The sequence below is a fragment of the Panthera leo genome, chromosome E2 (assembly GCF_018350215.1).
Source record: "Panthera leo isolate Ple1 chromosome E2, P.leo_Ple1_pat1.1, whole genome shotgun sequence".
Taxonomy (NCBI): domain Eukaryota; kingdom Metazoa; phylum Chordata; class Mammalia; order Carnivora; family Felidae; genus Panthera; species Panthera leo.
In genome coordinates, this window is record NC_056693.1 from 47,625,965 (window position 1) to 47,648,061 (window position 22,097).

Here is a 22,097-nt window from a genome sequence, read left to right on the forward strand (position 1 = left end):
GAGCAGACAGCAGTTGTTTAATGAGGATGGAGTTTCAGTTTTCCAAGATGCCGAGAGCTCTGGGGGGTGCCTGGGTAGCTCAGTCGGTTAAGTGTCCAACTTCAGCTCAGGTCATGATCTCACAACCCTTGAGTTTGAGCCCCACGTCAGGCTCTGTGCTGACAGCTCAGAGCCTGGACCCTGCTTCGGATTCTGTGTCTCCCCTCTCTCTGCCCCTCCCCCGCTCATGCTCTGTCTCTCTCTCTCTGTCAAAAATAAATAAACATTAAAAAAAACTTTTAAAAAAGATGCAGAGAGCCCTGGGCATGGTGGTAGTGATGGTTGCCCAACAGTGTGGATTATTTTATACTGTTGAGTGGTTATGATGGTAAACTTTGTGTTAAGTCTGTTTTACTACATTAAAAAAAAACATAAACCAACCAGCCAATCATCCAACCAGAAAAACAAAACAACAACCCCAAAACTGCCATTGCTTAGTTATGGGTGATCAGAAGAGCAAAATGCACCCCACATTCCTTTTCCACCCTCCCTGAGAAGCCTCTCTCCTGCCCCAGAACCACCTTCCTAGGCCTCCAGACTCCGTTGTTTACCTTCTTGTTTTTCTCATACAGGTCCTTCAGCAGGGCATCCAGCTCATTCTCATCAATGTAGCCACTCCCGTCCTGGTGATGGGGAGCAGAGGAGAGGCAGCACAGAGCTCTAGAACTCAGGCCCCGCCACCCCTGACCTTGCCTCCCCATTCCCCCAACTCTTCCCGGGAGCCTGCAGAGTCTAACCTTCCCTTTACTCTGTGCAGAAGGTGTTCACACTGTGCGGTGCCAGGATGACACCTAACTGCTGACTTTACCAGTCAAGGCAGGAACAGGACATTTTGGGGCAAATTTGCATTCTGGTGTTTTTCATTTACATTAAAAATATAAATGAGGTTCAAGAAGCATTTAGCTAACTCCATGCGATGTCAGGATGAATACAGGGGCTATTTGAAGTTTATCCCCCACCCTTGGGTTATGAGGGGGACTACAGGAGTCACACGGGTGGGGGCAGTAAAGGAAGGGCTCGTGCGTGGTCAGGAGGCCTTCTCACTCCCAACTTCTTAGCAAAACAATCGGCTCCAGTGCACAATTATGACCTGGCACCAAGGGCGCAGTACTGAGCGCCTCCTGATTCCGAAGGACAGGGTTGAGCCATTTGGCCAGGTGCTCCCCTGCGGATGGGGCCCCCTGCTTTTCCATCGCATGCTGTCCTCCCTCTTACCTTGTCGTAAAATGTGAAGATCGCATTGAACTCCTCAGAGGTCAGTTTCATGCCCTGTAAGGTCCAATGTATTAAAGAGAGAAGCAAAAGCCCTGGAGAGTGTGTGCGTGCTACTGAGGGCATGTGTCTGTGCACGCGTATGTGTGCATGTGCATCAGTGAGTGCATTTGTGTGTGCACGTGTATGTGTGCATGTGTGTGCATGTGCACAAGTGAGTGAGCACGTGTCTGCATTTGCATGTGTATGTTTGCATGTGCACATGTGCATGTATGCACAAGTGAGCGAGCTCGTGTGTCTGCATGTGTATGTATGTGTGCGCGCGCATGTGTGCATGAGTGAATGAGCACATGTGTGTGTTTGCACGTATATGTGGGTGTGCACACGTGTGCACATGTATGTGTGCATGCACACACATGCGTGTGCACTTGTGCACAAGTGAGTGAGCATGTGTCTGCATGTATATGTGTATGTGTGCATGTGTGTACAAGTGAGTGCATGTGTCTGTGTGCACGTGTATGTGTGCATGTATGTGCATGAGTAAGCGAGCACATGTGTCTGTGTGTGCACACGTATGTGCATATGTGTGCATGAGTAAGTACGTCTTACTGTGCTCCTGTATGTGTGCATGCACACGTGTGTATGTGTGCACGAGTGAGCAAGTGCATGTGTCTGAGTGCGCATGTATATATGTGCATGCACATGTGTGTGGAGGGTGGACAGGAGGGTGGCAGAGTGAAGCACACAGGGATGAGGGAAGGGAGGAAGTGAAGAAAAGCAGAGTGGTTCTTTTACCTGAAATTTAAGCAGGAAGTTTTCCTGTACAGGCAACAGTCTGGAAAGAAAGTGTTAGAGCAGAGCTTAGGAGACAGGGCAGAGGCAAGAACAACTTGCACGTGGGGGGATGCAGAAGCAGTGCCTGTACTTCTGGAACCATCTGTGAGCACTTAGGAATTAGTGGCAAGTTCTAAAAAGAGGGAGGCAGACACACTGAGGTACTGACACTCTATCTAGCTTGGTCTTGAGCTTCAGGACCCCTGAACTGTCACTCTCCCTGCTGATTGGTCTTAGAGCCAGGGCAGGTGGCACAGGAATGGTCTGCACAGGTCCTGGTAAAAGTGATCGTGGGGGTGAGGTCAGGCACTTACCGGGACATCTCCGAGAGGCCCAATTTGCCATCCCCGTTCAGGTCAAACATCCGTAGCTGTTTAGGACAGACAGAGGTGCCTGGGTTATTTGCTTTGACCTCTCATGTGGGACCTTGACCTGCCATCCCCTTCTACTGGAGAGGAAGGAGGATGGGTGGGGTGGCCTCCTGCCTCTTCTGAGGTCACCTGGAGGTCAGGGACCAGCACGGTCTAAATTGATCACTGCTCCTCTCTCCCCTTCTCGGGGCGAGGGCCACAGAAACAAGCCAGCCAGCACCAAAGGCCCACCCTCCCCAAGCCCATCCTCTCCTGGAGCTGTGGAGGTTGTCATGGAAACAGATGCTCCCAGTCTCCCACTAGCCCAGTGAGGATCTCAGAGAGAGGGTGTGTGGGGCCATGAACTAGCATCCCTTTTGCCAGTTGCCACTGGAGTCCCTTCACCTGGGCCTGAAGACTCAGCCTGAAAACCCAGAATCCCACTGGCTTGGGGCCCCAGTCCTATGCCCCTGGAGGGGTAAGGGACACTTCTGCCCACTTACTATGGTTTGGGTATATTCTTGGAGCTTGGGCTCATCATATGGCCGGTTTGCCTTCTTCAGCAGGTCAGACAGAAATCCCTAGAATACAAAAGGTCTCTTCAGAGCTCCTGACTCATTCAGTAGTTCTTCCCTCATTACTTGTTCAGTTAGTCAACGTTGTTTTCTGAGGTCTACCATTTGTATGGTTTCCATCCTTCATAATCCCCTAATCCCTAATGCTTGTGGAATGACCATGAAGGCCTGGAGGTAGCTCCTGGATGCAACTTCACCCCATAAGATAGGCTTCTCAGAGGGCCCAGGACACAGGGCTAAGCAGTGCCTGGGGATCACTAGTTCCAGAGGAATGTAGGGGTATATGTAGAAGTCAGAAGGCCAATCTGATAGGATTGCCTTGGAGGTGCCTGTCCTGGGCACTGACGTGCAAAGGAGCGCAGTCGGGTTGAACTCCGTGGCCCTGAAGCTCCATGTTACTGATTTCACATGGCTGTCCTGAACATGTTCACCAATTCAGAGCCAGGCTTAAGTGTTCCTAGGCAGAACACGAACCCATGTTCCTCACCCAACGTCTCCTCCCTCCCCAGGTTCCTTACACCTACCACCAACTGTGGCCTCAGTCCCTTTCTCCATGCCTTCCATGCCCTCCCCCAGGCCCATCCTACCTTGAGCTCGTTGGCTTCAATGTAGCCGCTTCTGTCTGTGTCATACTTCCGCCAAGCCTGCAATGGGAATGCCAACCCAGTTGCAAAGACCTGTCCGTATCTATAAGCCTCCTTCCAATTTCCTTTAATGGACTGGGCTGGGTCTTGATGTTCAAGAATATTACAGTGGGATGGGGGCATGGAGATGGGCTAGCCCAGTCCCTTTCAAGTCACAGAAGAAATGGGAGAAAGTGTCTTGGCCAAGGTCACATAGAGAAGGAAAAAAAAAACCTGCTCGGACAAGGTCTCCCTACTCTATCTGGCTACAAGCCTGGGTCTCTTTTTGGATCATTTTGTAACTAGGGTTATGTTCTGTTTTGTTTTTTTGAATGGTTTTCTAAGGTGCTAACCAAGCAACTTCTAGCACTAACATCTGATGGATCCAATTTTTGCTGTGGGTATATAGCGTGTCCTTTCACTGCTCTCAAATCTTCTCATTCTCTGGGTGGGGGACCTCACTGTACCCCCATCATGGTGCACATGGCAGCCATGTCTGCATGAGAGCAGAACTGTAGTACAGTCCGCTTGTTTGGAGTATCCCAAGGCCACTCCCCATCTGTGTGATAAAAAAGCATTCCTTTTTCTGTTTTTAAGGAAACCACCCCTCTCCCTGCTCAATCCAGAGAACCCCGTTTCCCCAAATCTTTGATCTATGTTGGTGCCTGATCATATTTCTTTTATTTGCTTTCCAGTGTTCTTGCCTTGGCTTTTCCTCTCTTCTCCCTCAGCTCCAGACTGCACACTGGACACCAGTGACACTTGGTTTTATGAGAGTCAGCAAGCACAAATTATTTTGCCAAATTTGGATCTCCTGCCTCCCTTCCCTTTCCCATGCCATCTCTCCCTTTTATTGCCAGGAGTGTGAGTTTATGGATATCCTAGGATCTTTCTTCCATACCAGCAAACAAGGCTGTGTAATTCTCCTGGTATAGTTGTGGATCAGGATATCTGATAGTTTTCTTTTTATCCTGATTTTTTAAAAAGTTATGAGACACAAGCAAATCCCAACAAAAGGGCAGCCTTATATCAGAGACAACTTGGATAGCTGGTATCTGACTGTGGAGTGTCTTTTCTCTGGGGGGAAAAATGCTCTGGTTCCATCAAAATATTCTTTCTGATGCCCAGAAAGCCTGCCTTTGAGAAAGTACTAAGAAATATGTGCAGGTTTACATGTATGACTTCACCATCCACCTGCATATACTTAGTACATTAGAATTTAGTTCATCCGAGTCTTGACTGGGAAAAAAGGCAGACACCCCCTAAGTTTCCTAAAAGGAGGGTAACCTGAAGGGACCCTAGTCCTCACTCAGAGCAAAGCATCACTTTGCTTTTCGCTTTTTTTTTTTGGAGAGATCCTCCCACTGGGTCTGACCTCCCTCCCTCCCTGGATCCTCCCCTACCCCCACGCTCTCCACCCCCATGCTCGCGGCTCACTTCTCTCCCCACCAGTACTTTGTGCTCGTCCATCAGTGAGTGGGCCATTCTCTTCCCATTCAAGGAAAAGAGTTCAAGAGACCTGGGCTTTGTGAAATCTCAAAGAAATCCTGAGGCATCACTAAAATTAGAAATTACAATGTTGTGCTTAGCAGTGGGACAGAGCTATCTGACAGCACAAGGCTTTCAGAGCGGCAGAGGGACCAATTCATGTTTCCAGCTGATAAAAATGGAGCAAATGAACAACCCAGGGGGGTGGTACTGTGGGATGGTGGGGTCTCAGGAAACTTGGTGGGGGTGTTGGCTCAGCAGTTATACTGTGGATTAAAGGATGAAGACAGATAAGAATATGGAATTATGTCAGCTACACAGAGAGAAGCCACTAATGATTTTGACACACAGAGACAGAGACAGAGAAAGATATTTTTTGCTTCTCTTTAAGCATTTAAGCAAGCTATCGCCATCCCCATTTTCCAGATCAGAGGTAGAATAGAAGCCAGTCTTTGGCTGCCTTCCTATCAGTGAAGGAGCCATCAGGCATAACTCTCCCTTTCCTACACAGCAAAATCGACACCCACAAAAGCAGCATTCTTACAAGTATATGCAGACTCCTCACCCCCACCCCCATAGGCAAGAGAATGGACTAAGAACAAAATCCAGATTCAATTACTAGCTATGGAATCTTGCCATCTTGAAAACAAAAAAAAACTGGAGAAAATTCTTTAAAGCACCATACAGTGAAATCCGTATCTGATGCTTAGGCAAGGTGCCACTTAAAAAATGACTTTTCTGCCCTTAGAATCGGTTATTTCCAACCAACTCTTTATCCATGAGGGGAACTCAATGCCATGTGGGGTTCTGGGCAGTAAGTCACGGAGAGGGGATTACCGGTGTCTGGAAAGGGATTTAACACGAGGAATGGCAACTCGAGTCAAGCTGAAGGCCAGTCATTATCATAGCAGGCAGTGTGTGTGGGGTATGGGTTGAGTTTCACTGTGAGGGACACATACATTGAATGGCTAGGGTGCAGAGTCCCAGAAAAATACCAAGAAATAATTGGTAGTTTTCCAGGTATCAGGATTAGTAATATATCTAGTTGAGCCATATGGAATTTGGAATTTTTGTAAATCAAAAATGGTCAAATAGCAACAATTTCACATGGTTCGATCTATCGTTTGAATATTACTCAAAAGACACGTGAGTAAGGATGTTCTATTTCACATGAAGATTTCAAAGAATTTCTGTTGCCAAGATCTATTTTAAAGGGGGGGGGGGGCAGTGAAGCGCAGACTACAGTTAAAAATCAGGACTGGAAGATACCACAAGCTGGAATTCTCCCTGGGTTTTTCCATCTTCAGGATGGCACATAAATCCATGCTCCCCACGCATGCTCTTTAGAACCCCGACTTCAAGGGACACTAATGTTACTGAGAACAAATCATGTGAGATCTTGGAGCCAAATAATGTGAAACAGGCCTCTTCACTGCAGGATTTCTCAGAGACCATAAGATGCAAATGTCTATGACCAATTCCCAAAGGGGAGATAAGTGTGTACATGGCATTTCCCAAAGGTACTTGACCACACTTAATCCTCACCATACTCTCCACACTTTGACGTGCACATATCATTTGGGGATTTTGTTAAAATGTAGTTTCTGATTCAGTGGGCCGGGGACTCCGCATTGCTCACAAGCACCCAGGGGATGGTGATGCTGATACCGCTGGTCCACGGACCCCACTTGGTGAGTAGGGCTCGGAGGGCTTTACCATCTCCCAAGGGACCATTCCCTGGCATCTGGGTGGGCCTGGCTCTGAACATGGGAGAAAGGCAGAGGAGTGTGCAGGGAAAAGGCAGCGCCTCGGCCTCACCTCCATAAACTCGGTGCTGGAGCCCACGTGCTGCCTGAAGCACAGAAGGAAGTTCTCCTCCGTCGGCAGGATCTGCGCCAGCTGTGGGGGCCAGAGAGCAACAGAGACATTACGGAGGGTCCTGCCAGGAGAGTGGGCGAGTAGCCTTTCCTGTGGGGAGGATGGTTAAATGGCCAGTGGCAAGGCAGCGTGGGAGCTGCAATTTGCTTGCTTTCTGAGATTCGTCCTTCAAAAGGGAAGAAGGATGTTCTGAGAAGTGCATCTGGGTCACCCCGCTTCTTAGGAGTATGAGCAGCTGGAGGGACAGGAAACTGGTGCCACTTTAAAAGGCAAGTATCCAGTCTCAAGAGAATACTTAGTAGAGCATTCATTCCATCTATATAAAATTCTAAAAAATGCAACCTAATCCTAGCTTAGCGGTTGCCTAGGATAGGATGGCCCGCACCAGGTGGAGGAACATTTTGACAGTGATAGAAATGCTGTATGTTGATCGTGGGTGGTAATTACATGGTTGTACACAACTGCCTCAACTCACGGAACGGTACACTTCAAATCGATGCAGTTTATTGTATGTAAGTTTACCTCAGCAAATCTGATTTTTAGAAAATGCAGATACCTTTGTTCAGCACACACTGCTGGCCATCCCCCAGTCCCCCACTTACTTCGCTCTGGGCTTCCCCTGGTCACGGGCACATTCTGATTGGGCTGGGTCAGCTACATGTGCTCTTGTTTCTCTTGTCAATGATTGGCTTATGGGTAGGCATGTGATCTCGCTCTGCCCAGTGAAGTGTGAGGGGAGGTGTGCTAAGGGTACTTCTGGGAAAGGTTTCCTTGTACCTGTGAGGGGCCAAATGAGGTGGATCCTTTGTGGTTGTGTGTGGATGTGCTGCCTGGAACTGCTGCAGCCATCCTGTTTACCAGCCTGAGGATGAAGCTGCTTTGGGGGCAGAGAACAGAACCAAGAGAGGCAATGGGGAATCTGGGTGGCGCAGTTGGTTAAGCACCCAACGCGATCTCGTCTCAGGTCATGATCTCACGGTTCGTGAGTTCAAGCCCTGCATCGGGCTCTGTGCTGAGGGTGTGGAGCCTGCTTGGGATTCTGTCTCTCCTTCTCTCTGCCACTACCCCACTTTCTCTGTCTCTGTCTCTGTCTCTGTCTCTCTCAAATAAACTAAAAAAAAAAAAAAAAAAAAAGCAAAACCTGTTTGACAGGCTAGTTGTTTTTTTAAAAAAAAAAAGAACTGCAGAGAAGCAGGGCTGGGGACCTGGACTCCTTCATCCGGAGCCAACCTTTCCCATGGCTTTTCTCATTAGGACCCTCTCATAGTTTAAACCAGGAGTCAGTAAACAATGACCCATGAACCAAGTCTGGCCCAGTGCCTATTTTCTATAAATGAACATATACTGGAACATGGCCACGCCCACGTATTTACATATTGTCTATGGCTGCTTTTGTGCCACAGTGGCTGAATTGAAAGAATTGTAACAATGTATGGCCCACAAACCCTAAAACATTAACCATAATCTGGCTCTTTACAGAAAAAAGTCTGGTGACCCCTGGCTGAAGCCCATTTGAGTCCAGATATTTTGAGACTTGCAGCTTTAGGAATCTGTGCCCTTGGTGCGTTTTCTAGATCCCCTTTAGCTTAGGCTGGTGGGCCATCCCTCATGATGTGAAGGATGACTGTAGTGGCTCATAGCTGTCCCATGCAGGAGAGCTGCCCTCCACCAAACTGCCATTGCCCCAGTCACCCTCCCCCCCCCGCCCCCCCAAAGGGGGAGGGAGCTGCCTGTACCAATGACTGACTGAAATGGGAGTACAAAGGGCCACCCCATGCTTCGCCTCAAGGTGAGACCAACTGTGTGGCACAATCTACACTGCAGAGCTCCCTGTGAGATCAGGCCACGACCAGGATCCAGCTGAGACCACATCCTTCCTAAGCTCCTTCCTCTGCCCTCTCCTGCTGCACTCTTCCCTTCTTTTGGGAGTTGTCTCTTAGTAAGTCCCATCGGCTTGAATCTCTGTCTCAGTCTCTACTTCCTGGGCACTGACCTAAGGCAGCTTCCCAACCAGTCCACCCTGGGAGGAGCTATGCCCAGGTTCATGTGCTGCCATCATTATTCTTGACCTCTAGAACACAGGTCACCAACTAACTGCCAGAGCTATTCGGTTAGGCACGCACACACATGCATATTTGTATGTGTAAGTATGTATATATGTATGTATGAACGTATGTGTGTGTATACATAAGTTATTTCATTAAACAAGGAAGCCATTAAACGCAGTGGCCTTAATACCTCAGTGGCCTTTGTGAGCAATCCAAAGGTGAAACAAGCAGCCAAAACAGCCAACTAGGCTTTCCCAAATAACCATTTAAGCTATAGTCAATCAAATAACTTCCTTGCCCTGCTCCCACTTCTTCTCTATAGAAGTCTTTCCCCGAGCTACTGTTGGTGGAGTGTTCCTAGCCACTTCTGGTTTGGTGCTGCCTCATTCGAATCAATTTTTGCTCAAATAAACTCTTTTTTTAAATTAAAAAAAAATTAATGTTTATTTTCAAGAGAGAGACAGAGTGTGAGCAGGGGAGGGGCAGAGGGAGGGAGACATAGAATCCGAAGCTGGCTCCAGGCTCTGAGCTGTCAGCACAGAACCCAACGCAGGGCTCGAACCCACAAACCATGAGATTTTTGACCTGAGCCAAAGTCGTATGCTTAACCGATTGAGCCATCCAGGTACCCCATTCTTTAAATTTTTAATAGGCCTCAGTTTATATTTTAACAATATGTTTATATCTGTGCATGTATAAATGTATGTATGTATATATAAATATATAAATTATTCCTGCTATATATGTAAATTATGTGTTGCAATAATTAATTGATTAAAAATTTTGCCTTTGGATGCCTTTAGGTGGGGCATGAACTCTCTTGTTCTCCAGTCGTCTCCCTCCTTTCTCTCTTAAGCTGGGCTCATCACACATTTTCAATAGCTGTGGGGACACTGAGAGCATTTAAGGTCTCCATCCCTGTCTTAAACCAGTGTTTGTTGCTTCTTTCCTTGTGAGACACAGAAAAAGTTCCACCTGTTCTCTTTGGTCAGCCTAAGTGTCGGAGGTGGGGTGGGGGCTCCTAGACCACCACCTCACTGGGAAGTGTAGAAAGGATGCTTGCCCACGGCACAGGACGCTCCCCCCCCCCCCCCCCCCCCCCCCCCCCCCCCCGGCCCCAGCTCTTAGCCTGGACAATAGGACTCACCTCTGCCATTTCGATTTTCCCATCCGAGTTCTTGTCATATTTCTGCATGAACTCCTTCATCTTTTCCCCAAAGTTGTCACTCTTTGACATCTGGAGAAAAACAAATGGGGCTGATTGTGCTGCCAGGCCCCATGCGAACCGTGGATCTCTCACCTGCTGGGTGCAGCACCATTGCAAATCATTTTGCGCCCCAACTATGCAGGCACAGAACCAGGCTGGGCCAACGCCCTGAGTGGTCAGGGCTGCACTCTTCTCCTTGCCAAGGTCCCTCCAAATCTAAGTAGTCTCTTCTTTGAGGCTCAGTCACATGATGTTCAAAGAGGGACAGGACATATGCCCCTGTATCATGTAATTTGTGTAATTAAGCATGCCCCTCCCTCTGCCTTTGAGATGGGATTAAACCACAGCTCTATCAGAAGGGTGAGGACTCATTGCCATCACTCAGATGTGAGAACTAAGGCCCCAACATTTTACCAAGGCAGCTTGTAATATAACCCAACTTATTCCAGTGCCCCCCAGTAGGTACTAAGCACTGCACCGAGAAAGGTGAATTGTGCATTTTCTTCTTTCAGATCTAACAGCAATTCACCATATTTTTTACTCGGACTGCATCCCAGGAGGAATGTAAGGAGAAATTCTTCAGAAAGCCAAGGTAATTTAAGTCATCCATTAGATTATTGTGACCATTACAAAGACACAGAACTTCAAAAGCTTCTTTAGCCCATTGTTGCCTATCTTAAATCTAAGGCTCTCCGAAATTCTCAAATCTTACCCTGGTTTGGGTGCTGCAGATTTAATTATATGCATCAATGAGCTCTTCATCATCCCTAACCAATGGTGAATCTGCTTGGGCAGCTGATGCCTCTCGGCCTCTATGACGACTCTGGGTGCTCTGTGTGCTTCCTTGAACTGGGCCCAGGAGAATCCTACTAATTCTTTACTTTAGAGTCTTTTCTGTATCCCTTCAATTGCTTTCTACCTTTGGAACTGGCTTCAATTTATCACTATTTATTCAACAATATGTATTGCTTTACACTTACAAGTGTGCACAGAATGATCCGAGGCTCTTATCACAGATGTGGTCATCTGATTTAGCTTTAACAACAGCCTCAGTGAGGTGAGAGGCCCGTCCATTTTACACACACATGGAGGCTGAGGTGAAGTGACTTCTCCCGAGGTCACCAGCTGGTGTAGCTAGAATTGGAACTTGTGGCTCTGGCTTCTAAGGCCAGTATTCCTTCTAGCATAGGACAGCTGCTCTGAATACCAGTCCTGGGTGGTGTCAGTTGAGACTGTTGTTGACAGACTTGAGAATCACCCCTGATGGCTTCTGAGGAAGGGAATGACTAAGATTTCAGACCAGAAGCACTTCATAAAAACACATTCCTCCTCCTACCCCATGATCCCAGAATCTGTTTTGAAGCCTGTATTTTCTGTCCTCCAGGCTTCATTATCCTAGTAATGAGGGGTGATGGGAGAACAGTTGATAAACAAACCCATGAATCACCTCCATCGCCTAAGCCCATCGCCTGGACCTCCTCCTCACTGGGCACTCTGTTGAATTCTGGACCAGGAGCTCTTTGCTGGGTTTGTGACTCATCTCCCAAACTGTGCCGTGAAGACTTGCTAATAAGCAACGGATTGGCCAACAGACACACAGCAGGGGAAAGCAGAGAGACCGCCAAAGGACCAGTGGGACCTGGGGTAGGGAATGGATCTGATTATGTATATTTGAGAACTAGACGTGGGAACCACAACAGACTAGTTCCAACTACCTTATCTTTTCAGTATTTCAGACAGTCCTCCAAAGGCCTTAGTGAATTTAATAGGGCCAGCTTGGTACTGTGGGAAATAATGACCCTGCCACTAAGGGGTGGGGACGTGATTTGGAGTTGCTTCAGGCAGGCTGAGAAAGGCAGTCTGACACCTCCATGAATGAGGCTGGTCAGTACTATCTGGTTCAGATACTGGTTTGGAGCAATCCTCTGTTTGCCCCTAGATCCTTGCTGAGGATTCTAGACTGGTCTAGAACAGTGGTTCTCTAGTGGGGATTATTCTGTGTCCCCCGCAGGGACATTTGATAATGTCTGAAGGCAATTTTGATTGTCACAACTTGGAGGCGATGCTAGTGGCACCTCACAGGGAGAGACAGTGATACTTCTAAATATCCTACAATGCACAGGACAACCCCACCCTCCCAATAAAGAATTACCCAGCCCTGTCAATAGTACTGAGGCTGAGAAACTCTGGTCTAGAATAAAGACACTCGAAACCCCCGAGGCATCCAATCTTGAGTCACGATCCCTCTGAGAATCTTAGACTCTGGACTATTCCTTAGGGGAAAATGAAGTTTTTATATACACATACACAGACACAAAGCTTTGCAGTTTTTTGAGGGGATTCATTAACCCCTAGTATCCATTCATGAACACCCCTCAATCCCAGACACCCAAAGATATTGAAGCAAGGCTCTCTTTTCAAGGGATGATTCCAGTTAAAAAAAAAAAAATCCTTACAAATAAAAGAAAAACTTGGAAGGTCAAAACCAGAGATGTCAGGCCGGCTTAAGAGATACAGAACTTGGGACAGACAATGCTCAAAGCCATGGGCTAGATGATAGAAAAATCAAACAATGGAACAGAGTACTGGTCTTACCATTCCAGAGCCTTTTCTTGCCTTCTCCAGCTCTTGGAAAAAGTTTTCTAGCTCTTTACCTTCAATATACCCATTTCCTGTGAAGAAAGCAAAGAACAAAGCAATTGACCTCAGAGCTAAATAGTGAGACTGATGGGGGTGGGGGTGATGGGGAAGTGAGGGGCTTCGTGGAGAACTTCTCCTCACTGGTCAACAAGCAGGTGTCTGGGTTAGCCTTGGACTGTGTAGTGTTAGGGATGTGGGTCCTGCCCTCAGGGTGTTTGCAACTGATACAGCTGCAAGATTAATAGCTGTGTATCTTTGGGGGTGTACATTCAGTAGTCGGAGAACACTGGGAGGGACCAGCATCTGGGCCAAGCCGGTAGAAGTGAGCAGAGCTGGGAACTGTCCGTAACTGGCTGGGCAAGCAGCAGGAGCTAGAATCCAACAGGGGACAAAAGGTATCAGCATCTGGGTTTGTCAGCAGGTGGTAGGCCCTGGTCACAAGGGTGAGTGAGGTCCGAGGCAGAATTTGGGGCTCTGGAGTAGGAGGATGTACTGAGTCGAAGAATGTTTCCACACTGGGTGCCTGGGGGGCTCAGTTAAGCATCTGACCTCGGCTCAGGTCATGATCTCGCAGTTTGTGAATTCAAGTCCTGCTTTGGGTGAGCTGGAGCCCTGCATCGGGTGAGCATGAGCCCCACTTCAGGTAAAACACAAGTCCCACTTTAGGTGAGCCTTGCTTCTCTTTCTCCCTCTGTCTCTGTCTCTGTCTGTACCTTGTGGGATTCTCTCTCGAGCCTCTCTTTCTCCGCTCCTTGCTCACTTGTACCACCCCCCTCAAAAAAAAAAACTGTTCTCCCTGGGGCGCCTGGGTGGGTCAGTCAGTTAAGCATCTGACTTGAGCTCAGGTCATGATCTCATGGTTTGTGAGTTCGAGCCCCATGTCAGGCTCTGAGAGCATGGAGCCTGCTTCAGATTCTGTGTCTCCCTCTCTCTCTGCCCCTCCCCTGCATCTCTCTCTCTCTCTCTCTCAAAAGTAAATAAACATTAAAAAAAAAAAAGTGTTCTCCCCTCCCCCCAAAACCATGTCCAATTAAGATGAGGTCATACTAGATTAGGGTAGGCCCTAATCCAATGACTGGTGTCCTTATAGGAGGCCATGTGAAGACACAAAGAGACACACAGGGAAGAAGACTACGTAAAGACAGAGACAAAGACTGGAGTGATGTATCTCCAGGCTAAGGAATGCCATGGATTGCTGGTGACCACCAAGAGCTAGGAGACAGACACGGAAGGACTGTCCCTTAGAGCCTCTGGAAGGAAGCCATCCTGCCAACACCTTAATTTTGGACTTCCAGCCTCTGGAACTGTAAGGGGAAAAAAAATTCTGTTGTTTTAAGCCACCCAGTTTGTGGTACTTTGTTACAGCAGCTTCAGGAAACTAACACAGAGAGGAAAAGTGGGAGGAGAAAGGCAGGACATCTGTCCTTTGGGCTGGGGGCACCTTGGTCACCGGGATTACGTGTAGGGGAGACAACCCACTGCAAGGCAATGAGCGGAGGCCATGAGGTCTGTGAGCACAGAGTAAAGCCCTGTTCTGCACTTATTACCTGCAGGACTGTGGAAAGGCATTTCACCTGCCTCATGTGCAAAATGAGTAATTACAATTAAATGGGATTTTGTATGTAAAGCCCATCATCCAACCCGCTGAGTGGACGGTAAATGCTGCTGTTGTTTGAGTTCAATTACTAGAACCTGTGTATAAGAATCTGGGTGAAAACTGCAATTATCAGGACCGGGCCCCAAGGTCAGGGCCTGACTTTTAAGATCAGGACAGGCGAGAGACCCTTTAGGCTCTCAAGTCTTGAATCCAGATAGCCCAGAGACCGGGTTAGCTGAGTCCATGGCCATGGTCATTAGTCTCTGCTGTGATTGAGAGGAGGCATTTGTGGCTGGGAAATCAGACAGGTCTAGGGCAGTGCTCCCCACACTCCTGCAAACTGGACTCTCCTGGGATTTAAAAAAAAATACATGGACATCTGGCTCCTACCCTCAGACATGCTGATGTCATTGGTTTGGGGTATGAACTAAGCATCATGATTTTTTCTGAAAAAAGCTTCCCAGGTGATTTCCATGTGCAGTCATGTTTGGAAACCACTGGCCTAAAGTCAGGTTTCAAATCTGATCTAAAACAATTGAGCACGGTTCTTACAGAGAATAGTCAACTGGTAGCTTTTCTTCAAGGGCATTGGAATTACGAACGGCACAAAGAAAATAAAAAAGGGAGTATTTATCCTGGCCTTTGGGGATGGGGTATGTGTGGGGAGGGTCTTTCTCCCCCTTAACTTCCCCCCTCCCCCCATCCCCTGAGAATTTCCATTCCCAGTAAATAACCAGAGAGGAGCCCTCTAGTGGAGAAGACGCCACAATACACATTGCATGCAGAGAACAGGGGGGAGATAAATGATGTACTTTTGTCTGGGGTGGGGAGATGTGATTGTAATTAGGGTGTGGGGAAGGAAGACCTGAATTTCCTTTTTTCACAGAGCATACAGTGGTCATCGTTCTTGGGAGAGTTGGAATCTCATGAGTGTGCGTGTCTAATGGCTTGTGAGGCCAGCTGGAGAGGGGGAATGAGGGAAGGTCCAAGGGCTTTCTGGGCAAGAAGGCAGTCTAGTTGATGAGAACTCTGAGTTGAAGGAACAAGCAATTTTTCTCTTCCTCGGTACTCCTTGCAGTGGTCTGGCTATTCCCCCATTTCTGAGGCGGAAAGCTGAGATGAATTCTGGGCCCAGGCACAGCTTCCAGAAGCCTGGGGCTGGGTTGGAGTGGGGCTCAGAGCCGGCACTGTGAGCACGTATTGGGGTTCAAACCGGCAGAGGCCCCAGAGGTGGGCCTCAAGGCGGGGTGGGACAGACGCATGAAGGAGGGAGTGTGAGTCTGTTTTGTGAGTGTATTAGGAGGAGGTGGACGCGGACTTGAAGGGGTCAGCCCCAGATGCAGGAGAATGGATTTGAAGGAGCAGCTGCCACTGAGCTCTGAACAGCACCCCTCACCACCATTGCTCCTGCTTTGCATGGTGGCAGCAACGCACTGTCATTTCTCTGCTGGCTCCCGAACCTGCCGTGGAGGGGTGGGGGCGGTCATTCGCACTTCTCGTGGAGGCACCCACACCCAGTTATCTTCCTGGCTCTACCACTCACCGGTTCACTCTGGGGTGTCGCCTCTCCGAACCTCAGTTTCCTCACCTATAAAACGGGGCTAATGAGGGTGCCTTCCTCACACGGTTGGCAGTGAAGACCCACGGAATAATAACACAGATAATGTGTTGGCCCACAACAAGCGTCCGAGATGCCAGTGGTCGTTACCACCATGGCGGTGTTTCTGCTGGCTGCCCAGGCTGGGGAACACCTTGGCTTTGGGCTGCTTGCTTTGGCTAGTAAAGTTTGGGGTGCAGAGGGAGGCCGAAGCACGTGAGGCCAGCACTGAGCCATGTCCCACTGAGCAATCTGAACGGGAACAAGAAAAGCATCAAGGTGCAGACCTGTGTGACCCGCCTTTTCCTTGGGGTGTCTCTGAAATTTACAAAGCATACATGTATTTGTGTTTATTCTTGTTCTAGAAAAGTTTTAAGGTGGTTTAACAACCTTAAGAACCAGACAATCAGCCAGCGCCTAGCCCAGCAGGAGAGCACGGACACTTGTGAATATCAGTTACTCCTCACAGATACAACACTTTTAATCGATCAAAGCACATCTGCTTCTCTCTTTGCTGCAGCAGATCATTTGAAGCCTCACTATGTGTAAGGCCCTGTGTAGGTTACCATGTGGGGGTATGACGATGTACAAGATCTAGCTCCAGTCTTCCAAGCTGTCACAATCCTTTCAGACACACAGGATCACAACAGGGCAGAACAGAATCCTCTTCTTGTGACAAAGAAATTTGAGGCACAGAGAAGGTAAGCAATCTGTTCAGGAACACACAGCAAGGCAGGACCAGAATTGGAGTATCCTAATTCCTGATCTAGGTTTTATTCATTCACTCATTCATTCACTCAACATTTATTGAGCATCCACTTTGTGCCTGCTGTATGCTAGGCACCAGGGATGTAAAAGTGAGGTAGACAAGGTGTGCCGTGATGGGGCTTATGTTCTAACTGGGTGGGGATAAGGGAGGGACAGATGGACAGCAAGGAGAAGGAATGATGAGGCAACAGAACAGAGATGGACCTGCCAGGGCTGCTTGATAGGGTGGGCAGGGAAGGCCTCTCTGAGAAGCCCCAGCTACTGGGCAGGGAGGACAAAGGGAGGCGTAAAATCAGACACGGAGAGGAGCCAGGATAGTGCCACGGTAGAAACCAGTCCCCTCCCTGGATCCACCTTGCACGGCGTGGGCAGCAGGACTGTCCCAGAGGCTGGCAAGCCCCTCTCACCCTGCTGAATATCCCACCACCGCTTCCTCTCTGTGCCCCCAGCAAAGGGACAAAAGGTGCTTCAATTCAACAAACATATATTGTCTGAAGTAAACAACAGTTCAACTTTGTGCCCGGTGCTCAGGGAGCTGTAGATAATTCTAGATGTGGGCTCGTTCCCAGGGAGCATTTAATGGTCTAGTGGGGTGAGGCAGCCAAACAAGAATGGCCAGGATCTACCAGCTGAAGGTGGAGGGAGAAGAGCAGAGATGGGATAGGGAGGCAGGGGCTGTGGGCCTGGAAGGAGCATCCTCCATTTTTGGGGGGGAAAGGCCTTTGCTACTTGATCTCCCTCAGAGCCGCCTCTGTCCATCACCCAGGCGGCAGCTACTGTCTGGCTGGCTGGCCAACATCCTTCCAGGGAGGACTCTAGCACTAGACAAATGCATTGCTTTTTCTATGACCCTCTTATCAGGGCATGGGGTGACCGGCCACCACAAAAATCTCAAAAATCTCATGTGGATGGGCATTGACAAGAATGTGGTTACCATAGCAACTGCTACTCCTCACCTTCCTATCAAACCACTTCCTGTGAATGTTAGGAAGGGGCTGGGTGGGAGTCAGGGACCCTGCCTCTTTCCTTATTGTACTCTTGCTACCATTCTTCACCACCGTGCCTCAATTTCCCCAAATTTATTTATTTATTTATTTATTTATTTATTTATTTATTTATTTTTAATGTTTATATCTGAGAGTGAGAGAGAGAGAGAGACCGAGCATGAGCAGAGGAAGGGCAGAGAGAGAGGGAGACACAGAATCTGAAGCAGGCTCCAGGCTCTGAGCTGTCAGCACAGAGCCCGACGTGGGGCTTGAACTCCCAAACTGCGACATCATGACCTGAGCTGAAGTCGGATGCCTAACCTCAATTTCCCCAAATTTAAAGTGAGACAAAACTGTTTTACAATGAAGCTGATCACAGACACTGGAAAGCCTTGACCAAAGGTTGCTCTGCCCCATGCTGGAAAGAGGCCGACTTGTTTCTCACTGAGACTTGTGTGTACATCCGGAGTTTCTAAGACCTGAACAGGCAAGGGAAATTGGAGTAAGAGGTAACAGCCACCAGCTCTGTGGCTCCGAGCCTCAGTTTCTTGATCTCTAAAATTGGTATAACTATGTATGCCCTTTCTACTTTATAGAGCTGTTGTGAGAGCCACACAAGGTAATGTTGTGAGAGCATTCTGGAAAATGTAAAATCTCATACAATTGGAAAGCATCATTTTTATACTCTGACTTCTGAACCAGTCCATGGCTGTAAACTCTTCAGCTCAGAGTTTAGAGCATTGGTTCTCAGCCCAGGAGGTGTATTAGAGTCACCTGGGAAGCTTTTAAAACAACACCATTGCCTGATTCTCCCCTCCCCCCGCCCCCCCGCCCCAAGCTTCTGATTTAATTGATGGGATGGGGACTTCTTGTGGGCATGTTTTCAAAGCTCTCTCTGTGATCTGAACGTGCAGTCAGGGTTAAGGACTGCTTTAGAGCAGTGAGTCTCAAATGTTAAGGTGTGCAAGAATTGCCTGGGGATCTTATTAAAATGGAGAGTCCAATTTAGTAGGTCTGGAGTATAAGGGCCTGCTGTTCAAATTGTGGTCTGTGGAACAGTAGCATTGGAATTGCCTGGGAGCTTGTTAGAAATGCAGAATCCCAGGCACTATCCAAGACCCACTGAGGCAGAAGCATTGGGAGAGAGGTCCAGACATCTGTGTTTTAACAAGCCCTCCTACACGCTCAAGTTTGAGAACTACTGTCTGTGTCTCTCTGTGATGCACAGGTTAGAGAAATTGAGGACAGGAGTTACGAAGTTTCAGACTCCTCGTTAAGAAAGTGTTCATGAGGCCAAGCCACTTGGTTGTTTGTCTGGGGTTCGAATTTATGGCAAGGCAAACAGCCCTGTACCTCCCAGCCTAAGCACCCTTTGAGACAGTCAAACACCACCCTTTGGGGCTAGAAATTGGCTTCCTGAGATCCTGCCCTGATACTAATATTACTTTTCATGGTGTGAACCATTTACAAAGAGGGTCCTACTCCCCACCCCTGCTGGTTGGTCTTCAGGACTCGGCCAGGTAAGCAGACAGGTAAGGATGCTAGAGAGAGGGAAAGAGATGAGTCACAGCCTAGAGCCTGGTGTCCTATTCATCCCAGGGACGACCTCTGTCCAAACCTGCATTTGTCTTGGCTTCTCTCTTTGTCAGTCACCTCAGTGACTTCTAGGGGTGAAAAAACAGTGCAAACAGCTACTGGATGAATGTTCAGACACGACTTTGAATCTGCTTCTGGGCTGCGCCACTTCTGGAAGAGTGGTTCTGGGGCTGGGCTGGGTCCCCTGAACCTGTGGACATCTGGCAGCCTAACGCTGGGCCGATTCCCAGGCATGGGGGAGGTCAGAAGGATGGGCAGATTGGGCGAGAGAGGAGGGAGGACAGTAGAGAGCCAGGGAGGAGCGGGGGAGGGCCGAAGCCAGAGGCCCCAGATGGGCCTGGCTGGGCAAAGGAGGGCATGGGATGCCGTTGGCCAGGAGAGCCACCAGGGAGAGGCACTGTTTTTGAAGAGCCTCGCGCCTGCTCTAGTAATTCTGGCTCCCCAGGTGTTAGAAGAGATTTCCCGGAGGGGTCTTCTTAGCCTTGGAAACCTCCCTCAGGGGCTCAGCGAGTGCAGCCACTGGAGTCTAGAGGGGAATAAACAGGGTGAGCGGGCAGGGACGTAGGCTCCCTGGGCTGGTGGCTGCCCTGGCGAGGCGGGCTCAAGCGTTTTGTTTGTCAAAACGGGTCTCAGGGCTGCCTCCCTGGGGAGCCCCAGTGCCTCCCTGGCTGGTGCAATCACCCCCCCGGAGGCAGGCTGCTGGGCCTGGGGCACACATGGAGGCCACCAGCGCAGGGCCGCCCAGCACGCCGTGAACACTCCATACCAAAGGGCACTGTTAGAAAAGCATTTGGGAGTTTAGGGGTGAAGCAGAGCGGGGGACTGATTCCTAGGGCTTACTCTGGATGGGACAGGAGGCTACTTCCAAAGAACCCCACATCCTGCCATCACAAACCCCAAATCTGTGCTCTGCTCTCCCAGATGGACACATGGACCTGACAGAGATTCGCTTGACGGGTAAAAGAAAGCCTCCCTCAGATAACTCTGAACTTGGCTCCCTGCACCAGATGCCTCTGACTTTTTTGTGCCAAGAAGTGGTCGTTTTTATGAGTCCTAGAGTCACCTTATGAATAGCACAGTTATAGTGCATTGTAAATGTTGTAGTATTTGTGTAAATAATATACACCGGATATTCTGTAACCCTGTTTGGGAAAAAAAAGTATCTTTTTTCACTGTTCCAGGAGCCTTCATTTAGTATTTCATTGCGAGTGGCCCAGTCCTCTCTCTCCACCTGGGTGAGGCCCTATGGCTTAGCTCCCTGCAGGTCACAAACTTAGCAGTGACCCACACTCTGGCAGAGCCTGCCTGGGCGCTCGGGTTGGAGGGTGTTCGCGGTGCGTGTGTTTTAGGGATGTTTCTGTCACTCCCATTGGGTGTAGGAGGGCAGAGCAGGGAAGAAAGGGCAGGGCCTCCCTCTCCCTAATTTTCAAAGGTCTGCAGGCCCACACAGATAGGGAACACAGCTTCCTCTCTGCAAGAGGCTTTGAGAACCACCCCGTGTCACCAGGGCCATCTGGAGGCAGACGAATGCCCAGAAGAGTCTGGGAAGATTCCCACAACTGGAGATAAATAACTTTTTACATCTTTACTGTTTGGCAGATGAACACAAGAAACACAAGCTCTTATACAGTTTTCAAACATGACAGAAATTAACTTAGTAAAAGCAAATGCCTTTTAATTTTATCTCAGCCAGTCTGTAGAGAGAACCACTGTTCTCTATTGTCTATGTTATATTCTGTCAAGTATCTTCCAGCAACTTGCCTCATGAATAATGAAAATGGGGTCATACTATAATCATCGAGCTACCATTTAAAAAATCTTTCTTTTTACATGTTTAAAATGTTTATTTGTGTGTGTGTGTGTGTGTGTGTGTGTGAGAGAGAGAGAGAGAGAGAGAAAGAGAGAGAGAGAGAGAGTGGGGGAAGAGCAGAGAGAGAGGGAGACACAGAATCTGAAGCAGGCTCCAGGCTCTGAGTTGTCAGCACACAGCCTGACATGGGGCTCGAACTCACACACCATGAGATCATGATCTGAATCGAAGTTGGACGCCTTACCAACTGAGCCACCCAGGTGCCCCATAAAAAAAATCTTAATAGTACATCTTGGACATTTTCCCACAGCAGTACAAAAGACCCACCTCACTCTGCTTGGTTGTATAATATTCTGCTCTAAAGACTGGCGCAATTCATTTTTCTCCTCACTAATGAAGCACATTCCCCCTCAAATTTTCAGTATTCCAAAGAACTCAGTAAGAGACTCCTTCTCATACCACTTTTTGCATAGGTACAAGTGTACCTATGTCAGATAGATTCCTAGGGTGAGTGGAATTCTCTACTTGGATCTGGGATGTCTGCTGGCCTCTGGGAGAGAATCCATCTTATCCCTATGATTTCAGTTGCTTCTGAAAGCTAAGGTGTTTCCCTTTAGGGCCACAACTTGGTTCTCCATGGAAATTCCCACTAGCAGAACAGGAGGCTGGTGGCCCGTCTGATCAGAACCACTCAGCTGCTTGGATCTTGCAGAGTGAGGATATTCCTGACAAAGAAGTGAGCAGGTAACAACAGGGCAGTGGACTCAGATATACAGGGCCATGGAAGGGTCACTCAGAGCATGGAAGTGGCACGTGGGCCATACGGTGTGCCTGGCTACTGTCTTTCCT

General features: G+C 48.6%; 1 protein-coding gene and 1 long non-coding RNA gene across 13 annotated transcripts in view; one reads left to right on the forward strand and one right to left on the reverse strand.

Moving 5' to 3' along the window:
- The window catches only part of LOC122207775, a 45,310-nt gene that overhangs the window by 21,962 nt on the left and 1,251 nt on the right, over positions 1–22,097 (forward strand). For 3 of the 12 annotated variants that reach the window (XR_006196986.1, XR_006196989.1, XR_006196996.1), the window contains one exon: positions 612–1,370. This is a non-coding gene — a long non-coding RNA (uncharacterized LOC122207775). Of the gene's footprint in view, positions 1–611; positions 1,373–4,328; positions 4,684–10,766; positions 10,847–11,638; positions 11,899–13,984; positions 14,201–22,097 lie in introns of those variants that run through there. The other 9 variants (XR_006196987.1, XR_006196993.1, XR_006196988.1 and 6 more) reach the window with 7 other exon arrangements.
- The window catches only part of CALB2 (calbindin 2), a 28,749-nt gene that overhangs the window by 3,596 nt on the left and 3,056 nt on the right, over positions 1–22,097 (reverse strand). The window contains exons 2-10 of the mRNA XM_042917945.1: positions 12,850–12,926; positions 10,195–10,284; positions 6,940–7,020; positions 3,598–3,654; positions 2,939–3,016; positions 2,400–2,455; positions 2,047–2,086; positions 1,255–1,308; positions 591–662 (exon numbers count right to left, since the gene is read on the reverse strand). Of these exons, the coding sequence (XP_042773879.1) occupies positions 591–662; positions 1,255–1,308; positions 2,047–2,086; positions 2,400–2,455; positions 2,939–3,016; positions 3,598–3,654; positions 6,940–7,020; positions 10,195–10,284; positions 12,850–12,926 (605 nt within the window). The remainder of the gene's footprint in view (positions 1–590; positions 663–1,254; positions 1,309–2,046; positions 2,087–2,399; positions 2,456–2,938; positions 3,017–3,597; positions 3,655–6,939; positions 7,021–10,194; positions 10,285–12,849; positions 12,927–22,097) is intronic.